Source organism: Myxocyprinus asiaticus, chromosome 41 (assembly GCF_019703515.2).
Source record: "Myxocyprinus asiaticus isolate MX2 ecotype Aquarium Trade chromosome 41, UBuf_Myxa_2, whole genome shotgun sequence".
In the NCBI taxonomy this organism is placed as follows: Eukaryota; Metazoa; Chordata; class Actinopteri; order Cypriniformes; family Catostomidae; genus Myxocyprinus; species Myxocyprinus asiaticus.
Genome location: NC_059384.1, coordinates 320,542 through 337,141, shown reverse-complemented (window position 1 = coordinate 337,141; position 16,600 = coordinate 320,542). Strand labels below are relative to the sequence as shown.

Here is a 16,600-nt window from a genome sequence, read left to right as displayed (position 1 = left end):
AAGGGATATTGGCAGATCCCCTTTATGCCCATGTCCCCTGAAAAAATTGCATTTTCCACACTGTTCGGCTTATACCAATTTGTCACCCTTCCTTTCGGTTTATTCAGGGCCCTGGCTACGTTTCAGTGGCTCATGGACAGAATGCTCAAACCACACGCTACTTATACCGCTTACCTGGATGATATAATTATTTACAGTAACGATTGGCAGCAGCACCTGCAGCATCTGAGGGCTGTCCTTAAGTCATTGAGATGGGTGGGACTCACAGTAAACCCTAAGAAGTGCGCAATTGGACGGGTGGAAGTACGGTATCTAGGCTTCCACTTGGGTCATGGACAGGTGTGGCTACAAATTGATAAAAACCGCAGCGATTGCAGCCTGTCCAAGAACCAAGACCAAAAAGGTGAGACAGTTCCTGGGGCTGGCTGGCTATTACCTTAGGTTTGTGCCTAACTATTCGACTGTCACCAGACCGCTGACTGATTTTATTAAAAAGGGGGCACCAGATCTGGTCCAGTGGACCACACCCTGCTCCAGTGACTCCATCGCATGAAGGATACCAATGCCACCCAGCTTTTTAAGGTTGAGGTGGTCCACAGGCCAGGGGTGCAGATTATCTCTCCAGAAATGGGGGGGGGGCAGAAAGTGACAGGCCGGATGGCTCCCTGGCCTAAGACGGGCAATGTGGGGGTATGTGGTGGTGGGGCGTGGTCGAGCGACATCTGTGGAGAGCAAAGCCGAGAGAGTGAGTGTGGTAAGGATTGACACCTGTGGGAAATCACCTCTAACAGCTGTTTTGTGTTTGCAGTGAGAGCGGAGAGTGATATAAAGGGTGATCCAGACCGCCGGAGGAAAGTGAGAGAGCCGAGCCTGCACTTGTGTGTGTGTGTATGTATGTGCGTGTGTGTGTGGGTATCATTTGCGTGCACAAACACACTCACACACACAGACACGCACTCACACATACACACGCAGACAGACACACTCACACACACGCACTCACACATGCAGACAGACACACACATGCACTAACACACACACACAGACACACACACTCACTCACACAGACACACACACGCACTCTCTCACACACACACACTCTCTCACACACACACACTTACTCTCTCACACACACACTCTCTCTCTCTCTCTCTCTCTCTCTCTGACACACACACACTCACAGACACACACACACAGAGAGAGTGATTAATAAGATTATCATGACTGAATCCGAGTCCTGCTGCGGTCCGATCCATCAGAGAGCGCGCCCACCAATGCGCGCCCACGACTGCGCTCAGCAAGAGAGAGCGCGCGCGAGGGAGATCTGATTCATTTTAGCGAATCGGTTCATTCGGACGGTTCGTTACACTTGTTCAAAGATCTGACTTACATGTTCTTTTGAGTTTTCACCCAAAACTATTCCCAGAAGTCATTCAGCGTTTTGTTTTTGTAGTAGAAATGCTGCTTATCACATTGTTTTCAATCAGACTATATAGATTACATTAAATGTTGTGTTGTGTCAACATTATTGTTAACAACAATGTAAACAATAGACTCTTTTGAAACCAGTAATATTAATATAATTATTATTCCCAATATTGTCAACAGTAAGTTACAATAGGGGTAAATGCACCACTTAAGAATTGTTTTTCTGGTCGCAGAGCATCAAGATTGAAACAAGTGTTTTTATAAAATATTGATGGAGCAACATAATTTGTATGAAAAGAAATAATAAAAGAAAGTTGTTTTGATTAATATATATATATATATTAAAAAAAATAATTTATGTGGACCTTTTACTCCACACACATACAATTTTGCAGTTCATAGTGACAAATATCTCGGAGACAGATCCCGCCACGTAATAAAAAATAAATAAAAGAGGTAATTTTTAATTTAATTTAATTTAATTAGCTTTTCAATCGTTCTGTTAATTTATGTCAGACTTTGCCACTGGATCGCCCCCAGATCTGTCCAATCATATGCTCTGCATTCAAAACCCCGCCCTCCAAAAATACGTAAGCCATTCCGATGTCAGTAAACACGCACATGCAAAATGATTGACAGGCAGCAGACGCTCCCCTCACATGGTTTTACTGTCACAGAGACACAAGTGTAATCTCTTAAGAGATATATTACATGTGAAGTATTCAAATCAATCAACTACAGCACCTTTAACAAAGTCTCCTACAGTCGGGTGATTTACAAACGGTGTGCGAGTCTGTTTGAATGAATCATTCTAAAGAATCGGTTCAAAAGAACGATTCACTCTCCCCTCTCGCGCGAGCTCTCATCAGACTGAACTCCGATATGAAGGGGTCGCTTTTTAAATGATGCTCACACTCGTTTCTGTACATTAATTATCTTTCTGATTCTGATATAAACACGAAAAACGCCGCGTGACAAACTTTAACGCGTTTAATAATCTCATCTGCATCAGGAGCGGATTCGGCTCGAAATAACTTTGATTTTGATCTTTTATAAAGATGTCTTTATATTCTCTTGTCATTCTGCTTTGCACTGGTGAGTAACTTTATCATTTGATGTCACTTTATTGTGCATTATTTAAGGTTTGATATTAAAAGTAAATATGTGTGGGCGAGTCTATAAAGGGAAGGATGCTGATATGACGAACAAAGTTAAACATACATGACCGAATTAAAGAGTTCTTAAGAGATTAATGAGATATCTGATACTGATATTGAGAAGATATATAAACATATCAAATAAATATATCAATAACAGTTCTATGTGTGTAGTATAGTGTAACCTGTGTGTGTGTGTGTAGTATAGTGTAACCTGTGTGTGTGTCTGTGTGTAGTATAGTGTAACCTGTGCGTGTCTGTGTGTGTGTGTGTGGTATAGTGTAACCTGTGTGTGTGTCTGTGTGTAGTATATTGTAACCTGTGTGTGTCTGTGTGTAGTATAGTGTAACCTGTGTGTGTGTGTGTGTGTGTGTGTAGTACAGTGTAACCTGTGTGTATGTCTGTGTGTGTGTGTGTAGTATAGTGTAACCTGTGTGTGTGTGTGTAGTATAGTGTAACCTGTGTGTGTGTCTGTGTGTAGTATAGTGCAACCTGTGTGTGTGTGTGTAGTATAGTGTAACCTGTGTGTGTGTCTGTGTGTAGTATAGTGTAACCTGTGTGTGTGTCTGTGTGTAGTATAGTGTAACCTGTGCGTGTCTGTGTGTGTGTGTGTGGTATAGTGTAACCTGTGTGTGTGTGTCTGTGTGTAGTATATTGTAACCTGTGTGTGTCTGTGTGTAGTATAGTGTAACCTGTGTGTGTGTGTGTGTGTGTGTGTGTAGTACAGTGTAACCTGTGTGTATGTCTGTGTGTGTGTGTGTAGTATAGTGTAACCTGTGTGTGTGTCTGTGTGTAGTATAGTGTAACCTGTGTGTGTGTCTGTGTGTGTGTGTGTAGTATAGTGTAACCTGTGTGTGTCTGTGTGTAGTATAGTGTAACCTGTGTGTGTGTCTGTGTGTAGTACAGTGTAACCTGTGTGTGTGTCTGTGTGTGTAGTATAGTGTAATCTGTGTGTGTGTCTGTGTGTAGTATAGTGTAACCTGTGTGTGTGTCTGTGTGTGTGTGTGTAGTATAGTGTAACCTGTGTGTGTGTCTGTGTGTAGTATAGTGTAACCTGTGTGTGTGACTGTGTGTAGTATAGTGTAACCTGTGTGTGTGTGTCTGTGTGTGTAGTATAGTGTAACCTGTGTGTGTCTGTGTGTAGTATAGTGTAACCTGTGTGTGTGTCTGTGTGTAGTACAGTGTAACATCTGTGTGTGTGTGTGTGTGTAGTATAGTGTAACCTGTGTGTGTGTCTGTGTGTAGTATAGTGTAACCTGTGTGTGTGTCTGTGTGTGTGTGTGTAGTATAGTGTAACCTGTGTGTGTGTCTGTGTGTAGTATAGTGTAACCTGTGTGTGTGACTGTGTGTAGTATAGTGTAACCTGTGTGTGTGTGTGTCTGTGTGTGTAGTATAGTGTAACCTGTGTGTGTCTGTGTATAGTATAGTGTAACCTGTGTGTGTGTCTGTGTGTGTAGTATAGTGTAACCTGTGTGTGTGTCTGTGTGTGTGTGTGTGGTATAGTGTAACCTGTGTGTGTGTGTGTGTAGTATAGTGTAACCTGTGTGTGTGACTGTGTGTAGTATAGTGTAACCTGTGTGTGTGTGTCTGTGTGTGTTGTATAGTGTAACCTGTGTGTGTCTGTGTATTGTATAGTGTAACCTGAGTGCGTGTGTGTGTGTGTGTGTTTCTGTGTGTAGTATAGTGTAACCTGTGTGTGTGTCTGTGTGTAGTATATTGTAACCTGTGTGTGTCTGTGTGTAGTATAGTGTAACCTGTGTGTGTGTGTGTGTGTGTCTGTGTGTAGTATAGTGTAACCTGTGTGTGTGTGTGTGTGTAGTATAGTGTAACCTGTGTGTGTGTCGTGTGTAGTATAGTGTAACCTGTGTGTGTGTCTGTGTGTAGTATAGTGTAACCTGTGTGTGTGTCTGTGTATAGTATAGTGTAACCTGTGTGTGTGTCTGTGTGTAGTATAGTGTAACCTGTGTGTGTGTCTGTGTATAGTATAGTGTAACCTGTGTGTGTGTCTGTGTGTAGTATATTGTAACCTGTGTGTGTGTCTGTGTATAGTATAGTGTAACCTGTGTGTGTGTGTCTGTGTGTAGTATAGTGTAACCTGTGTGTGTGTGTCTGTGTGTGTGTGTGTAGTATAGTGTAACCTGTGTGTGTGTGTGTGTGTGTGTCTGTGTATAGTATAGTGTAACCTGTGTGTCTGTGTGTAGTATAGTGTAACCTGTGTGTGTGTCTGTGTGTAGTATAGTGTAACCTGTGTGTGTGTCTGTGTGTAGTATATTGTAACCTGTGTGTGTGTATGTGTGTAGTATAGTGTAACCTGTGTGTGTGTGTGTGTGTGTAGTATAGTGTAACTGGTGTGTCTGTGTATAGTATAGTGTAACCTGTGTGTGTGTGTGTGTGTGTCTGTGTGTAGTGTGTGTGTGTGTCTGTGTGTAGTATAGTGTAACCTGTGTGTCTGTGTCTGTGTGTGTGTGTGTGTAGTATAGTGTAACCTGTGTGTCTGTGTGTAGTATAGTGTGTGTGTGTTTCTGTGTGTAGTGTAGTGTAACCTGTGTGTGTGTGTGTGTGTGTCTGTCTGTGTGTAGTATAGTGTAACCTGTGTGTGTGTGTGTTTCTGTGTGTAGTGTAGTGTAACCTGTGTGTGTGTGTGTGTGTGTGTGTGTGTGTGTGTAGTATAGTGTAACCTGTGTGTGTGTGTGTGTCTGTGTGTGTAGTATAGTGTAACCTGAGTGTGTGTGTGTGTGTGTTTCTGTGTGTAGTGTAGTGTAACCTGTGTGTGTCTGTGTGTGTCTGTGTGTGTAGTATAGTGTAACCTGTAAGTGTCTGTGTATAGTATAGTGTAACCTGAGTGTGTGTGTGTGTGTGTTTCTGTGTGTAGTGTAGTGTAACCTGTGTGTGTGTGTGTGTGTGTGTCTGTCTGTGTGTAGTATAGTGTAACCTGTGTGTGTTTCTGTGTGTAGTGTAGTGTAACCTGTGTGTGTGTGTCTATCTGTGTGTTTGTGTGTGTGAGTGTGTGTATCTGAGTGTGTGTGTGTGTGTCTGTGTGTAGTATAGTGTAACCTGTGAGTGTGTGTGTGTGAGAGTGTTTGAGTGTGTATGTGAGTGTGTAAGGTTGTGTGTGTGTGTGTGTATTGTGTGTGTGTGTGTGTGTGTGTGCAGGTTTAAGTGGTTTACGAGGACTTTTTTAGGTTATAAACTGGTAATTACAAGGGTATTATGCTATAAATGTGGTTTATGAGGACATTTCTAGTGTCCTTATAATTCAAATCACTTAATAAACATACTAAACGATGTTTTATTGAAAATGTAAAAATGCAGAAAGTTTTTTGTGAGGGTTAGGTTTAGGGGTAGGGTTAGGGTGTGTGTGTGTGTTTAGGGGTAGGGTTAGGGTTAGGGGATAGAATCTATAGTTTGTACAGTATAAAAATCATTATGTCTATGGAGAGTCCTTATAATGATAGCTGCACCAACATGAGTGTGTGTGTGTGTGTGTGTGCGTGTGTGTGTGTGTGTGTGTTCAGTGAGTGTGTGTGTGCTGATGGTCAGTGCTGGTTCAGTTCTGTTGGACAAGAGTTCGGGGTGTTTCTCCAGACTCAAACAGCTTCATGGTGGGCAGCAGGTGACCGTCAACATGCCCCCGAACATCACAGGACACTGGGTGTCCAACAGGTGAGGAGAACCTGGATGAAAGATTTCATAACTGAAACTGAAATCATTTTAATAATAAAGGGACAGTTCACCCAAAAAATGAAAATCCTCTCATCATTTACTCACCCTCATGCCATCCCAGATGTGTATGACTTTCTTTCTTCTGCAGAACACAAATGAAGATTTTTAGAAGAATATTTCAGCTCTGTAGGTCCATACAATGCAAGTGAATGGTGACCAGAACTTTGAAGCTCCAAAAAGCACATAAAGGCAGCATAAAAGTAATCCATAAGACTCCAGTGGTTTAATCCATGTCTTCAGAAGTGATATGATAGGTGTGGGTGAGAAACGGATCAACATTTAAGTCCTTTTTTTTACTATAAATCTCCTCTTTCACATGAGGGATGGCATGATGGTGAGTAAATGACAAGAGAATTTAAATTTTTCTAACTATCCGTTTAATGAGAAGTAGATGACATGAAATACTTTTGGAAATTGACATAAAATTAATTGTGTTAATTGTTTTACAGTCATTGCAGATTTTATGGGCTTATATAAATTCAATTAAAAATATTAATATTTGTACTTTAAAAAATATATATTTTTCACATTACAGGAACACTTAAAGTGAACTTGGGGAAAAAAAAATTAAAGAAATGCTGACCAGTTACAGGACCGAAGATATACTCTTTACCTTATACATTCATGTACATTTAGTCCACATTAATCAGGATACATTTGAAAATGGCATTTTCGTTTTTCGAAACGCTCTCCGTCCACACTGTTTTTAAGCATTTCCAAAAGTTGCTCGTCCACACTAAAATGCATGAAAACGCTTAAATCCTCTTGCGTTAAAATACTTTCTCTTCTCCCAGCTTAATATGCAGAGACAACTATAAATAATCAATTCATATGTTAATTTTCTCAAAAACCGTAAACACCTTCTCTGTAGCGCTATATAAACTCCTCTGTTTGTTTTGAGAGACCCGCTTAGACCCGCCCCAACAACATTATTCAACCAATGGCGTGAGTTGGGGGCGGGACTGTCTCTTTGTTTGGCCAATGGCAGAAGGGGGGCGTATTCAGAAAGCTGTTTTGAAAATGTTTATTTTTGCAATAGAGCGCAACAGTGCCCGCCCACTTTTTCAGCCGTCTGGGTTCCGGAAGTATTTTCCCCGTTCATTTCTTCCATAGACTTTTAATAAAATCCTTCATAAAAGAGTTTTAAGTCATGAACCGAACCAACCAGCTCTGAGGAGAATCACAACATCACGAACTTTGTATTGTAGGCAAAAATGTATATGAAAATCGAACATAAAGACAAAGAAACAAGACTGTGTACTTACCGTCTTTCATGAGGGAATTACTACAATCCCATGATGCATTCCGAATGATGTCATTAAATAAAAATCGATGGGAATATATAAAACTATTGATTTTATGTTGTTGATTATAAGTATAGAAACAATATATTTTACGTTTATTGCAAAATATTCCGACATGTAGAAATATATTAGTAGTTTAAGGGTGAAGAAAGACCGACTCGATTAGGTCATTCACAGTGCATCATGGGAGCTCGCGGTCGTTCCAAGGCACGTTTTGCGGGTTTTGTTGGCCACGGCTCTCTGATTGGTGGATCTTTCTCTGCTGTACCATGGGTAATGTAGTTGTTTACCATGAATTCTGCTATCAAACACGATTTTTAAACAATGAAGTTGAAATAACGTGGACGGATGGCTTCAACGGAAGCATATACCATCGATGAACAACCTCAGAGCTCACGGTAGATCTGTCTTTAAAGGTTTATAAGTTATCATTGAAAATCAATTCGTCTATGGGATAAATGAATGGGACTTTTACTTCCGGAACTCAACTATTGCGCTCTATTGCATTCAGTGGTGCAGAAATGACATACTTCAGCTTTAAAGGAATATTTTGAGTTCATTACACGTTAAGCTGAATCAACAGCATTTGTGGCATATTACTGATTACCACAAAAATTTCTTTCAACCCGTCCCTCCTTTTCTTTAAAAAAAGCAAAAATCTGTGTTCCAGTGAGATACTTATAATGGAAGTCAATGGGTCCAATTTACACATATTGTTTATGTCTTGTGTCTATACTTTTGAAACAGTGAGTATTTTAATGTTTACAGATTGACCCCATTGACTTCCATTGTAAGTGTCTCACTGGAACACACATTTGTGTCAGTTGAGCTCAACTTGTATTGAACCCAGAATATTCCTTTAATATGGTAATCACTCACTACAGTAGTATATATGGATGTACAATGGAAAGAATAGAACTGAACATCTTATACCATCACTGCACTTTTTGAAGGGTATTATTATGATATTATTATTGCAGCTGTGAGGTGAGACCTGGCCCAGAGTTCCTCACACGCTCGTATCGCTTCTACTCAAACGACACCTTTGAGGCGCTGCAGTTCTATTACCAGGACAACCACTGCACCGAGCCCAGCTACACCCTCCTGATTCAGGGCAGTGTCCACCCACACCAGGCCTCATGGGCGATCCGCGGGGGCACAGAGTCTGAGTACCACCTGACCCGTGTTCAGCTGCTGTGTCACGGGCCGGTGGCGGCGTCACATGTCCAGCTGCGACTAGAGACGGCCTGCGACCCCCGGCACCCGGTGCAGCCGGGCCTGACATACAAGCTGTGGGATGAGGAGTGGGTGTCGCCAGGTCGTGACTGCACCCGTGACTTAGACTTCAGCATGCAGGAACTGCAGCTCATGCGGCTGGAGAGGCATTATCACCATGGCGACCCCGGCAGACAGGTGGAGGAGCTGTTCCTAGGAGACGTTCACACGGAGCGCGCTCAGAGGAGACTCCACCAGCCCTCTGGCTACCAGACCCCACTACAGAGTGCCAAGGTCAGAAACTCTACAGTATTACTCCAGCAGACTGACGTCTCCACTGATCCATACTGATGAACTTCATCTGAATGTCTTCTACAGTCACCACTCACAGCAGGGCATTAATATTGAGAAGAAAAGTTCAGCAGAGTCACATAGTGTCACCTGGAATAATAATAGAACATAGAGCAGAATAGAACTGAAAAGAATAGAACAGAAGTCAATAGAATAAAAAGAATAAAACAATATACAACAGAACAGAATGGAGGAGGATAGAAGCTCTGATGCATGAAAAATGAACAGATTTTTTAAAGCAGCATATCAAACGAAACTAGAGACTCTCCTCTTTACAACCAAACAGGTTTCAATGAAAAAGATAAAGAAAATTAGAGATTAGAGATAAAGAGATTTCTTACCAGAGGCACTTTTGTTGGCTCTGCTCCCGTTGAAGCACTTCAAGGAAATCGATGTCATGTTGTGTCACGAGAAATTTAACCCTTAAATGACAGTCTAGAGTCTTGTGAACAGTATTCATTCAATTTAAATTATGCGTTGCGTATAGCGAAGCCAAAATACAACGTCCACACGTGTACACGGGGTCGCACGAGGTTAAAAAACAATGTATATTTTTGGCGCAGAAATTACACACTTCAGCTTTAACTGTGTCACCTGGGGAAAATAAAGAACTGATAAAAAACAGTGTAGTGTATAGAGTAGAGCACAAGAGAATAGAATAAAACAGAAAACAGAATTGAACACATCAGCACATTTCAGTGGGTAGTTTGTGTCCATTTTTTTTAATCAGACAGGTGTTAAAAGTCAACATAACATCAAATTTGCCCTATTTACCTTCTTATATAATATATAACTTGCTCTGCCTCTGAAATGACTTTCCTTTTCAGCTGATGTCATCAAGTCCTCTTATTGTTCATCCTCATATTGTCATTTTAAGACACTTTACATCATCCAATCAATTCCACATGGAGAAACCCAAGTCTACATCCTTAGAATAGCCTGTTTCACTCGGAAAACGCCACGTTATAGAAGAAAAATGGCTTAAAATGCTGTTTCATGTTGACTTTAATAACGATAGTGTTTGAGGTCAGCTGTTCTGAAAGCTGTGAGATGATTGGCTGTCAAACCCGGACTCATCACACTAGTATGTTCACAGTAAATGACTGGGATAATTGAGAAACACCATCCAATCACAGCTGGTTAAGAGCAGGTTATACCTGTATGTGTTCAGATACAGAGATAAGGACTGGGTAAAAATATTGATTATCCGATGCATCGTGATCTTCGTTTGAACTATCTCAATATAATATATATTGATAAACCTTATATATAAACCTTATATATCAATCTATATATAAACCTTTTACCCTTTTATGCCCCCCCCACCCCCCAAAAAAACCCAAAACAACAACAACATTTTGTTGTTGGAAGGTGTCCTGTGGTATCTGGCACCAAGACATTAGCAGCAGATCCTTCAAGGCCTGTAAGTTATGAGGTTGATCTGCCGTGGATTGGACTTGTTGGTCCAGCACGTCCCACAGATGCTCAATCGGATTGATATCTGGGGATGTTCCTCAAACCATTCCTGAGCAATGTGTGCAGTGTGGTAATGTGCAATATCCTGCTGAATTAGGTCACTGCCATCAGGGAATACCATTGCCATGAAGGGGTGTACCTGGTCTGCAACGATGTTTAGGTAGGTGGCATGTGTCAAATTGACGTCCACATGAATGGCTGGACCCAGGGTTTCACAGCAGAACATTGTCCAGAACATCACACTCCCTCCTCCAGCTTGTCCTCTCCTCACAGTGCATCCTGGTGCCATCACTTCCCCAGGTAAACGGCGCACATGTACACGGCCGTCCATGTGATGTAAAAGAAAACGGGACTCATCGGACCAGGCCACCTCTTCCACTTCTCCAAGGTGCAGTTCCGACGCTCGCGTGCCCATTGTAGGTGCTTTAGACGGGGGACAGGGGTCATCATGGGCACTCTAACCGGTCTGCGGCTACGCAGTCCCATACCCAGCAGGGTGCGATGCACTGTGTGTTGTGACACATTCCTGCCGTAACCATTTTTACAATTTTCTGTGACTTGTGCAACAGTAGACCTTCTGTCGGTTCGGACCAGACGGGATATCCTTCATTGCCCTCGTGCATCGATGAGCCTTGGGTGCCCAACACCCTGTCACCGGTTTGTGGTTTGTCCCTCCTCAGACCCCTGTCGGTAGGTACGCACCACTGCTGACCGGGAGCACCCCACAAGCCGTTTCAGAGATGCTCTGACCCAGTCGTCTGGCCGTAACAATTTGCCCCTTGTCAAAGTCACTCAGGTCTTTACTCCTGCCCATTTCTCCTGCATTCAACACGCTACGAGAACTGATTGTTTGCTCACCATCTAATCTACACAGACCTTGACATGTGGCCTTGTTAGGAGATGATCATCGTTATTCGCTTCACCTGTGAGTGGTCATAATGTTTTGGCTTATCAGTGTACAGTATATGTATATATGCAATTTCAAGACAATATATTTATTGATGAAATACATGGAAACTTTACATTTTTAAAAAGCTCAAATGTGACAAATTATGAAAAACTATATATAAAATAAAATTGGTAAAATTAATATTTTGTAATGTAGCAAGTTAAAAGGTCCCTTGTATAATTAACAGCATTAGCAGGGAAATCATTTTTTCATATGTAAGGAAAATGGACATTATAATTGAAATATGCCCAAATGAATCAGAACTGAATCTAATCAGAACCACATCAAGAGCTTGTGAATTGGAATCAAATCAGGAAATCAATATTAATACTGATAGAGATAAACAATGAAATGCTGCAGGAGAATCACATTTCCTTCCACATACTTTTACTAAAACAATCTAAATTATGCTCAAAGATTTGGATTTAAGTTTCTCATAATCTTAAAAACCTTTTGATGTAAAGGCGTAATGGTTAAATGGTTACAATTGGTTTTGTAGACAAATATAACATTTTACAAACCAAAAATTGTAGTTTTTTGTTTTTAATGGATGATTTGGAGCAGATAAACAAATCTTAACTAGCTTAATATACATTTGACCACTACATAATTTCATATTGTGTAATTTGTGTTATTACTTCTTTTAAATAATAATAATAAAGAATGAGGTGTGTCCAAACATTTGACTATAGGTGTACATAGTTACCATCAAAGCTGATGTGTGTGGTTGAAAATGAACTGCATTTTTAAGAGTTAAATATATAAAATAAAATAGTTATCTGATGACAGACACAGTTGAGATGCACAGACGTGTTACACTTCAGGGTAACTTCAAATAAAACCTCACCAAACTTTAAAAATACATGACGGAGGAATGATTAATGCATCATGTGTCATGTTTGCTGAAGTTAAAGGCTTTATAATACATAACATTGTCCTTAATTTGGGATGTGACATTGGCTGTAATTAATTCATGCGAGATGTCTTCGTCTTCTCCTGCCCGCTGTGAGCGTGACATACTCATTGAAAGCCTCCACTGTAATTTCACTTCGGTATTACAGAGATGGATGCATTTCTCATGATTTCTCATCTGTCGTGTAAATGGTGTGATTTGAGGCGTGTCGGGACATGTCCACACGGCTGATCTCCCATCTGCTTCAAAGGGAATGTAGAAATAGTGTTTGCAAAGGGAAGTGGTGTGGATTCCAGCTCGGCGTGTACCTAAGGCTTTAGCCTTTTCTGATGGATTTATTTATTTCATGTGAGCACATGAGGTTAGTGTTCAGGTTAACCCTAACTCTCACCGCAGCTAAAAGCCGATGTGAAACGCGTAATGCAATGTTAATGAATTCTAGTTCAAGGCTGAATAATTGATGAGCAGCCTGACTGAAGTAAGCAACTGATCTAAAGTCAAGCGCTATGAACACGTGTCCCGTGTGCGAACGACCCGCCATCCCACAAGCTTCTCTGATTGATTGAGATTAAATCACAGCGCACAGAGAAACCGACTCTATAATCTGATTACGCAAAGGTCTGAGTTTATTATAAAACCCAGGGAAGTCTTTTAACCTGACGACACAACGCAGTTTCCATAATTCCAAGAATTATGATCCACAACTGTCCTTGTTTCTTCTGATAATCAATTTCCTGTTTCATTATGTTCTCCTGCATGACTCTAAAGGCTGTTATATGGTATAAAAGTATTAATTTGGTGTATTTTATTGAGTATTTCTGAGTTATCATGCATCGCTGCTCAGTGTAAAACAGATCTACTTCCCCTAACTGAATCAATGTTTACATCACAGAAACATGAATGAATGGAGGTGTAATAATTGAGGAGACTTCGTGCAATAACTCAATCCATTGTTTCCAAGTAAAAATAGTATGTTTTTGACCCCGAGACACAATACTTTTGGATTAGAAAAGGCGAGATTCAGACTAGTTAAAATAAAGTTTAAAAAGTATTTAGAATACTTTTTGATCCCAAGAACCCCTAAATATTGCAATAATATTACTAAAATATAACAGTAGCTGTAAAAATGTTTATTTAAAGATCCATTTTTAACATGAGAAAATAGTAAGCGTGATAATATAAATAAAACATGTTGTTTGGAAAATCTAATAATTGACTTTAATACCACGGGGCTGTTAAACGCACGATTCTGATTGGCTGACGGACGTTCTAAGGTGTACAATTATTTTTCAGTAAACGCACGCCTATGAAGTAGTTCCAGTTCTTGACCACATAACGGCTCCATATCACTTTGCCAAATTATTTCCGTTATTTCACAGAGCTACCACAGCAAAATAAACCAATAAAACAAAAACATTGGCTAAGTAAACCAGATAAGAATGACAAACAATTTCTATAATATCCTAAATTTATTTTAATATCTGTGAAAAGCACCCTTGTGCTCCCTCTTTCGTGGTGCTGATCACGAAAAAAAAAAGTTAATATGGTATTACTCAACAGCCAGTTGCTTGATCTGCACAAAATAGGTGTTGTTTTAAAGCGTTGACTCTTATCTTTACAATGAATATAGCTGATCAGACCAATTCTAAAATACTGCTTTTAAATTTGCTGACAAATTAGAACTGTTCCATTTGCAAATTTGCAATCGCAAAAATTATATTTGTAACCAGTAAAACAGATCACATAGCCATGTGTTATATATCTTTGAAATGGTCTTGATTAGTAGAATACAACGAGCAAATTACCAAACTACAGTGAGTATTTCCATATGAAATCCACATGAATAATATATAGGGCTGTCGATCGATTAACATTTTTAATCGAATTAATCGCAATTTATCGCATATATAAATATTTGCTTAGCCCCTCAAATAACAATAATTCAATATATAATTATTAAATAATTATAAATAGTTATATTTAAATAATTATAAATATATATATATATATATATATATATATACAGGTGCATCTCAATAAATTAGAATGTCGTGGAAAAGTTCATTTATTTCAGTAATTCAACTCAAATTGTGAAACTCGTGTATTAAATAAATTCAATGCACACAGACTGAAGTAGTTTAAGTCTTTGGTTCTTTTAATTGTGATGATTCTGGCTCACATTTAACAAAAACCCACCAATTCACTATCTCAAAAAATTAGAATATGGTGACATGCCAATCAGCTAATCAACTCAAAACACCTGCAAAGGTTTCCTGAGCCTTCAAAATGGTCTCTCAGTTTGGTTCACTAGGCTACACAATCATGGGGAAGACTGCTGATCTGACAGTTGTCCAGAAGACAATCACTGACACCCTTCACAAGGAGGGTAAGCCACAAACATTCATTGCCAAAGAAGCTGGCTGTTCACAGAGTGCTGTATCCAAGCATGTTAACAGAAAGTTGAGTGGAAGGAAAAAGTGTGGAAGAAGAAGATGCACAACCAACCGAGAGAACCGCAGCCTTATGAGGATTGTCAAGCAAAATCAATTCAAGAATTTGGGTGAACTTCACAAGGAATGGACTGAGGCTGGGGTCAAGGCATCAAGAGCCACCACACACAGACGTGTCAAGGAATTTGGCTACAGTTGTCGTATTCCTCTTGTTAAGCCACTCCTGAACCACAGACAACGTCAGAGGCGTCTTACCTGGGCTAAGGAGAAGAAGAACTGGACTGTTGCCCAGTGGTCCAAAGTCCTCTTTTCAGATGAGAGCAAGTTTTGTATTTCATTTGGAAACCAAGGTCCTAGAGTCTGGAGGAAGGGTGGAGAAGCTCATAGCCCAAGTTGCTTGAAGTCCAGTGTTAAGTTTCCACAGTTTGTGATGATTTGGGGTGCAATGTCATCTGCTGGTGTTGGTCCATTGTGTTTTTTGAAAACCAAAGTCACTGCACCCGTTTGCCAAGAAATTTTGGAGCACTTCATGCTTCCTTCTGCTGACCAGCTTTTTAAAGATGCTGATTTCATTTTCCAGCAGGATTTGGCACCTTCCCACACTGCCAAAAGCACCAAAAGTTGGTTAAATGACCATGGTGTTGGTGTGCTTGACTGGCCAGCAAACTCACCAGACCTGAACCCCATAGAGAATCTATGGGGTATTGTCAAGAGGAAAATGAGAAACAAGAGACCAAAAAATGCAGATGAGCTGAAGGGCACTGTCAAAGAAACCTGGGCTTCCATACCACCTCAGCAGTGCCACAAACTGATCACCTCCATGCCACGCTGAATTGAGGCAGTAATTAAAGCAAAAGGAGCCCCTACCAAGTATTGAGTATATATACAGTAAATGAACATACTTTCCAGAAGGCCAACAATTCACTAAAAATGTTTTTTTTATTGGTCTTATGATGTATCCTAATTTTTTGAGATAGTGGATTGGTGGGTTTTTGTTAAATGTGAGCCAAAATCATCACAATTAAAAGAACCAAAGACTTAAACTACTTCAGTCTGTGTGCACTGAATTTATTTAATACACGAGTTTCACAATTTGAGTTGAATTACTGAAATAAATGAACTTTTCCACGACATTCTAATTTATTGAGATGCACCTGTATATATATATATATATAATACAGATAACTAAAATGCATTACATTATTGTGGCACACGAGTAAAGCATTAAAAAATATGGTAACACTAAACAAAAAGGTTTCATTTGTTAACATTAGTTAAAGGTGCTTTAAGCGTTTTTTTGTTTTGTTTTTTTCTCTCAAGGAAAGAAAAAAATTTTCCTACTTGTTGAAAGATTACTGAAGTAAGTGTTGTGAGATATCTCACCGGTCTCTGTAACAGCTCTAGACTCTGTAAGAAGGAAACAAAAATGTGTCTGCAGACAATGACTCTTTCTGCCTGTCAGTCATTTTGCGTGTTCTCATAGTATTTTAATTGCAGCGAATTATTGAGGCTTAATGCCATTTTTATGCCATGTTGTTCATAACAGTTGTCAGCTGAGGGCACTATTTCACTGCTGTTGTTTTTAACAACCGTTTCTGCACGATGCCGGTCTCAATTAAGCTCATTTGGGATCT

General features: G+C 40.0%; 1 protein-coding gene across 1 annotated transcript in view; it reads left to right on the top strand.

The window, feature by feature from the left end:
• Window positions 1-2,360: 2,360 nt before the first annotated feature.
• LOC127431921 (protein APCDD1-like) overlaps window positions 2,361-16,600 on the top strand; it is a 32,454-nt gene continuing 18,214 nt past the window's right edge. The window contains exons 1-3 of the mRNA XM_051682581.1: window positions 2,361-2,523; window positions 6,101-6,248; window positions 8,593-9,121. Of these exons, the coding sequence (XP_051538541.1) occupies window positions 2,487-2,523; window positions 6,101-6,248; window positions 8,593-9,121 (714 nt within the window). The 5' untranslated portion in view covers window positions 2,361-2,486. The remainder of the gene's footprint in view (window positions 2,524-6,100; window positions 6,249-8,592; window positions 9,122-16,600) is intronic.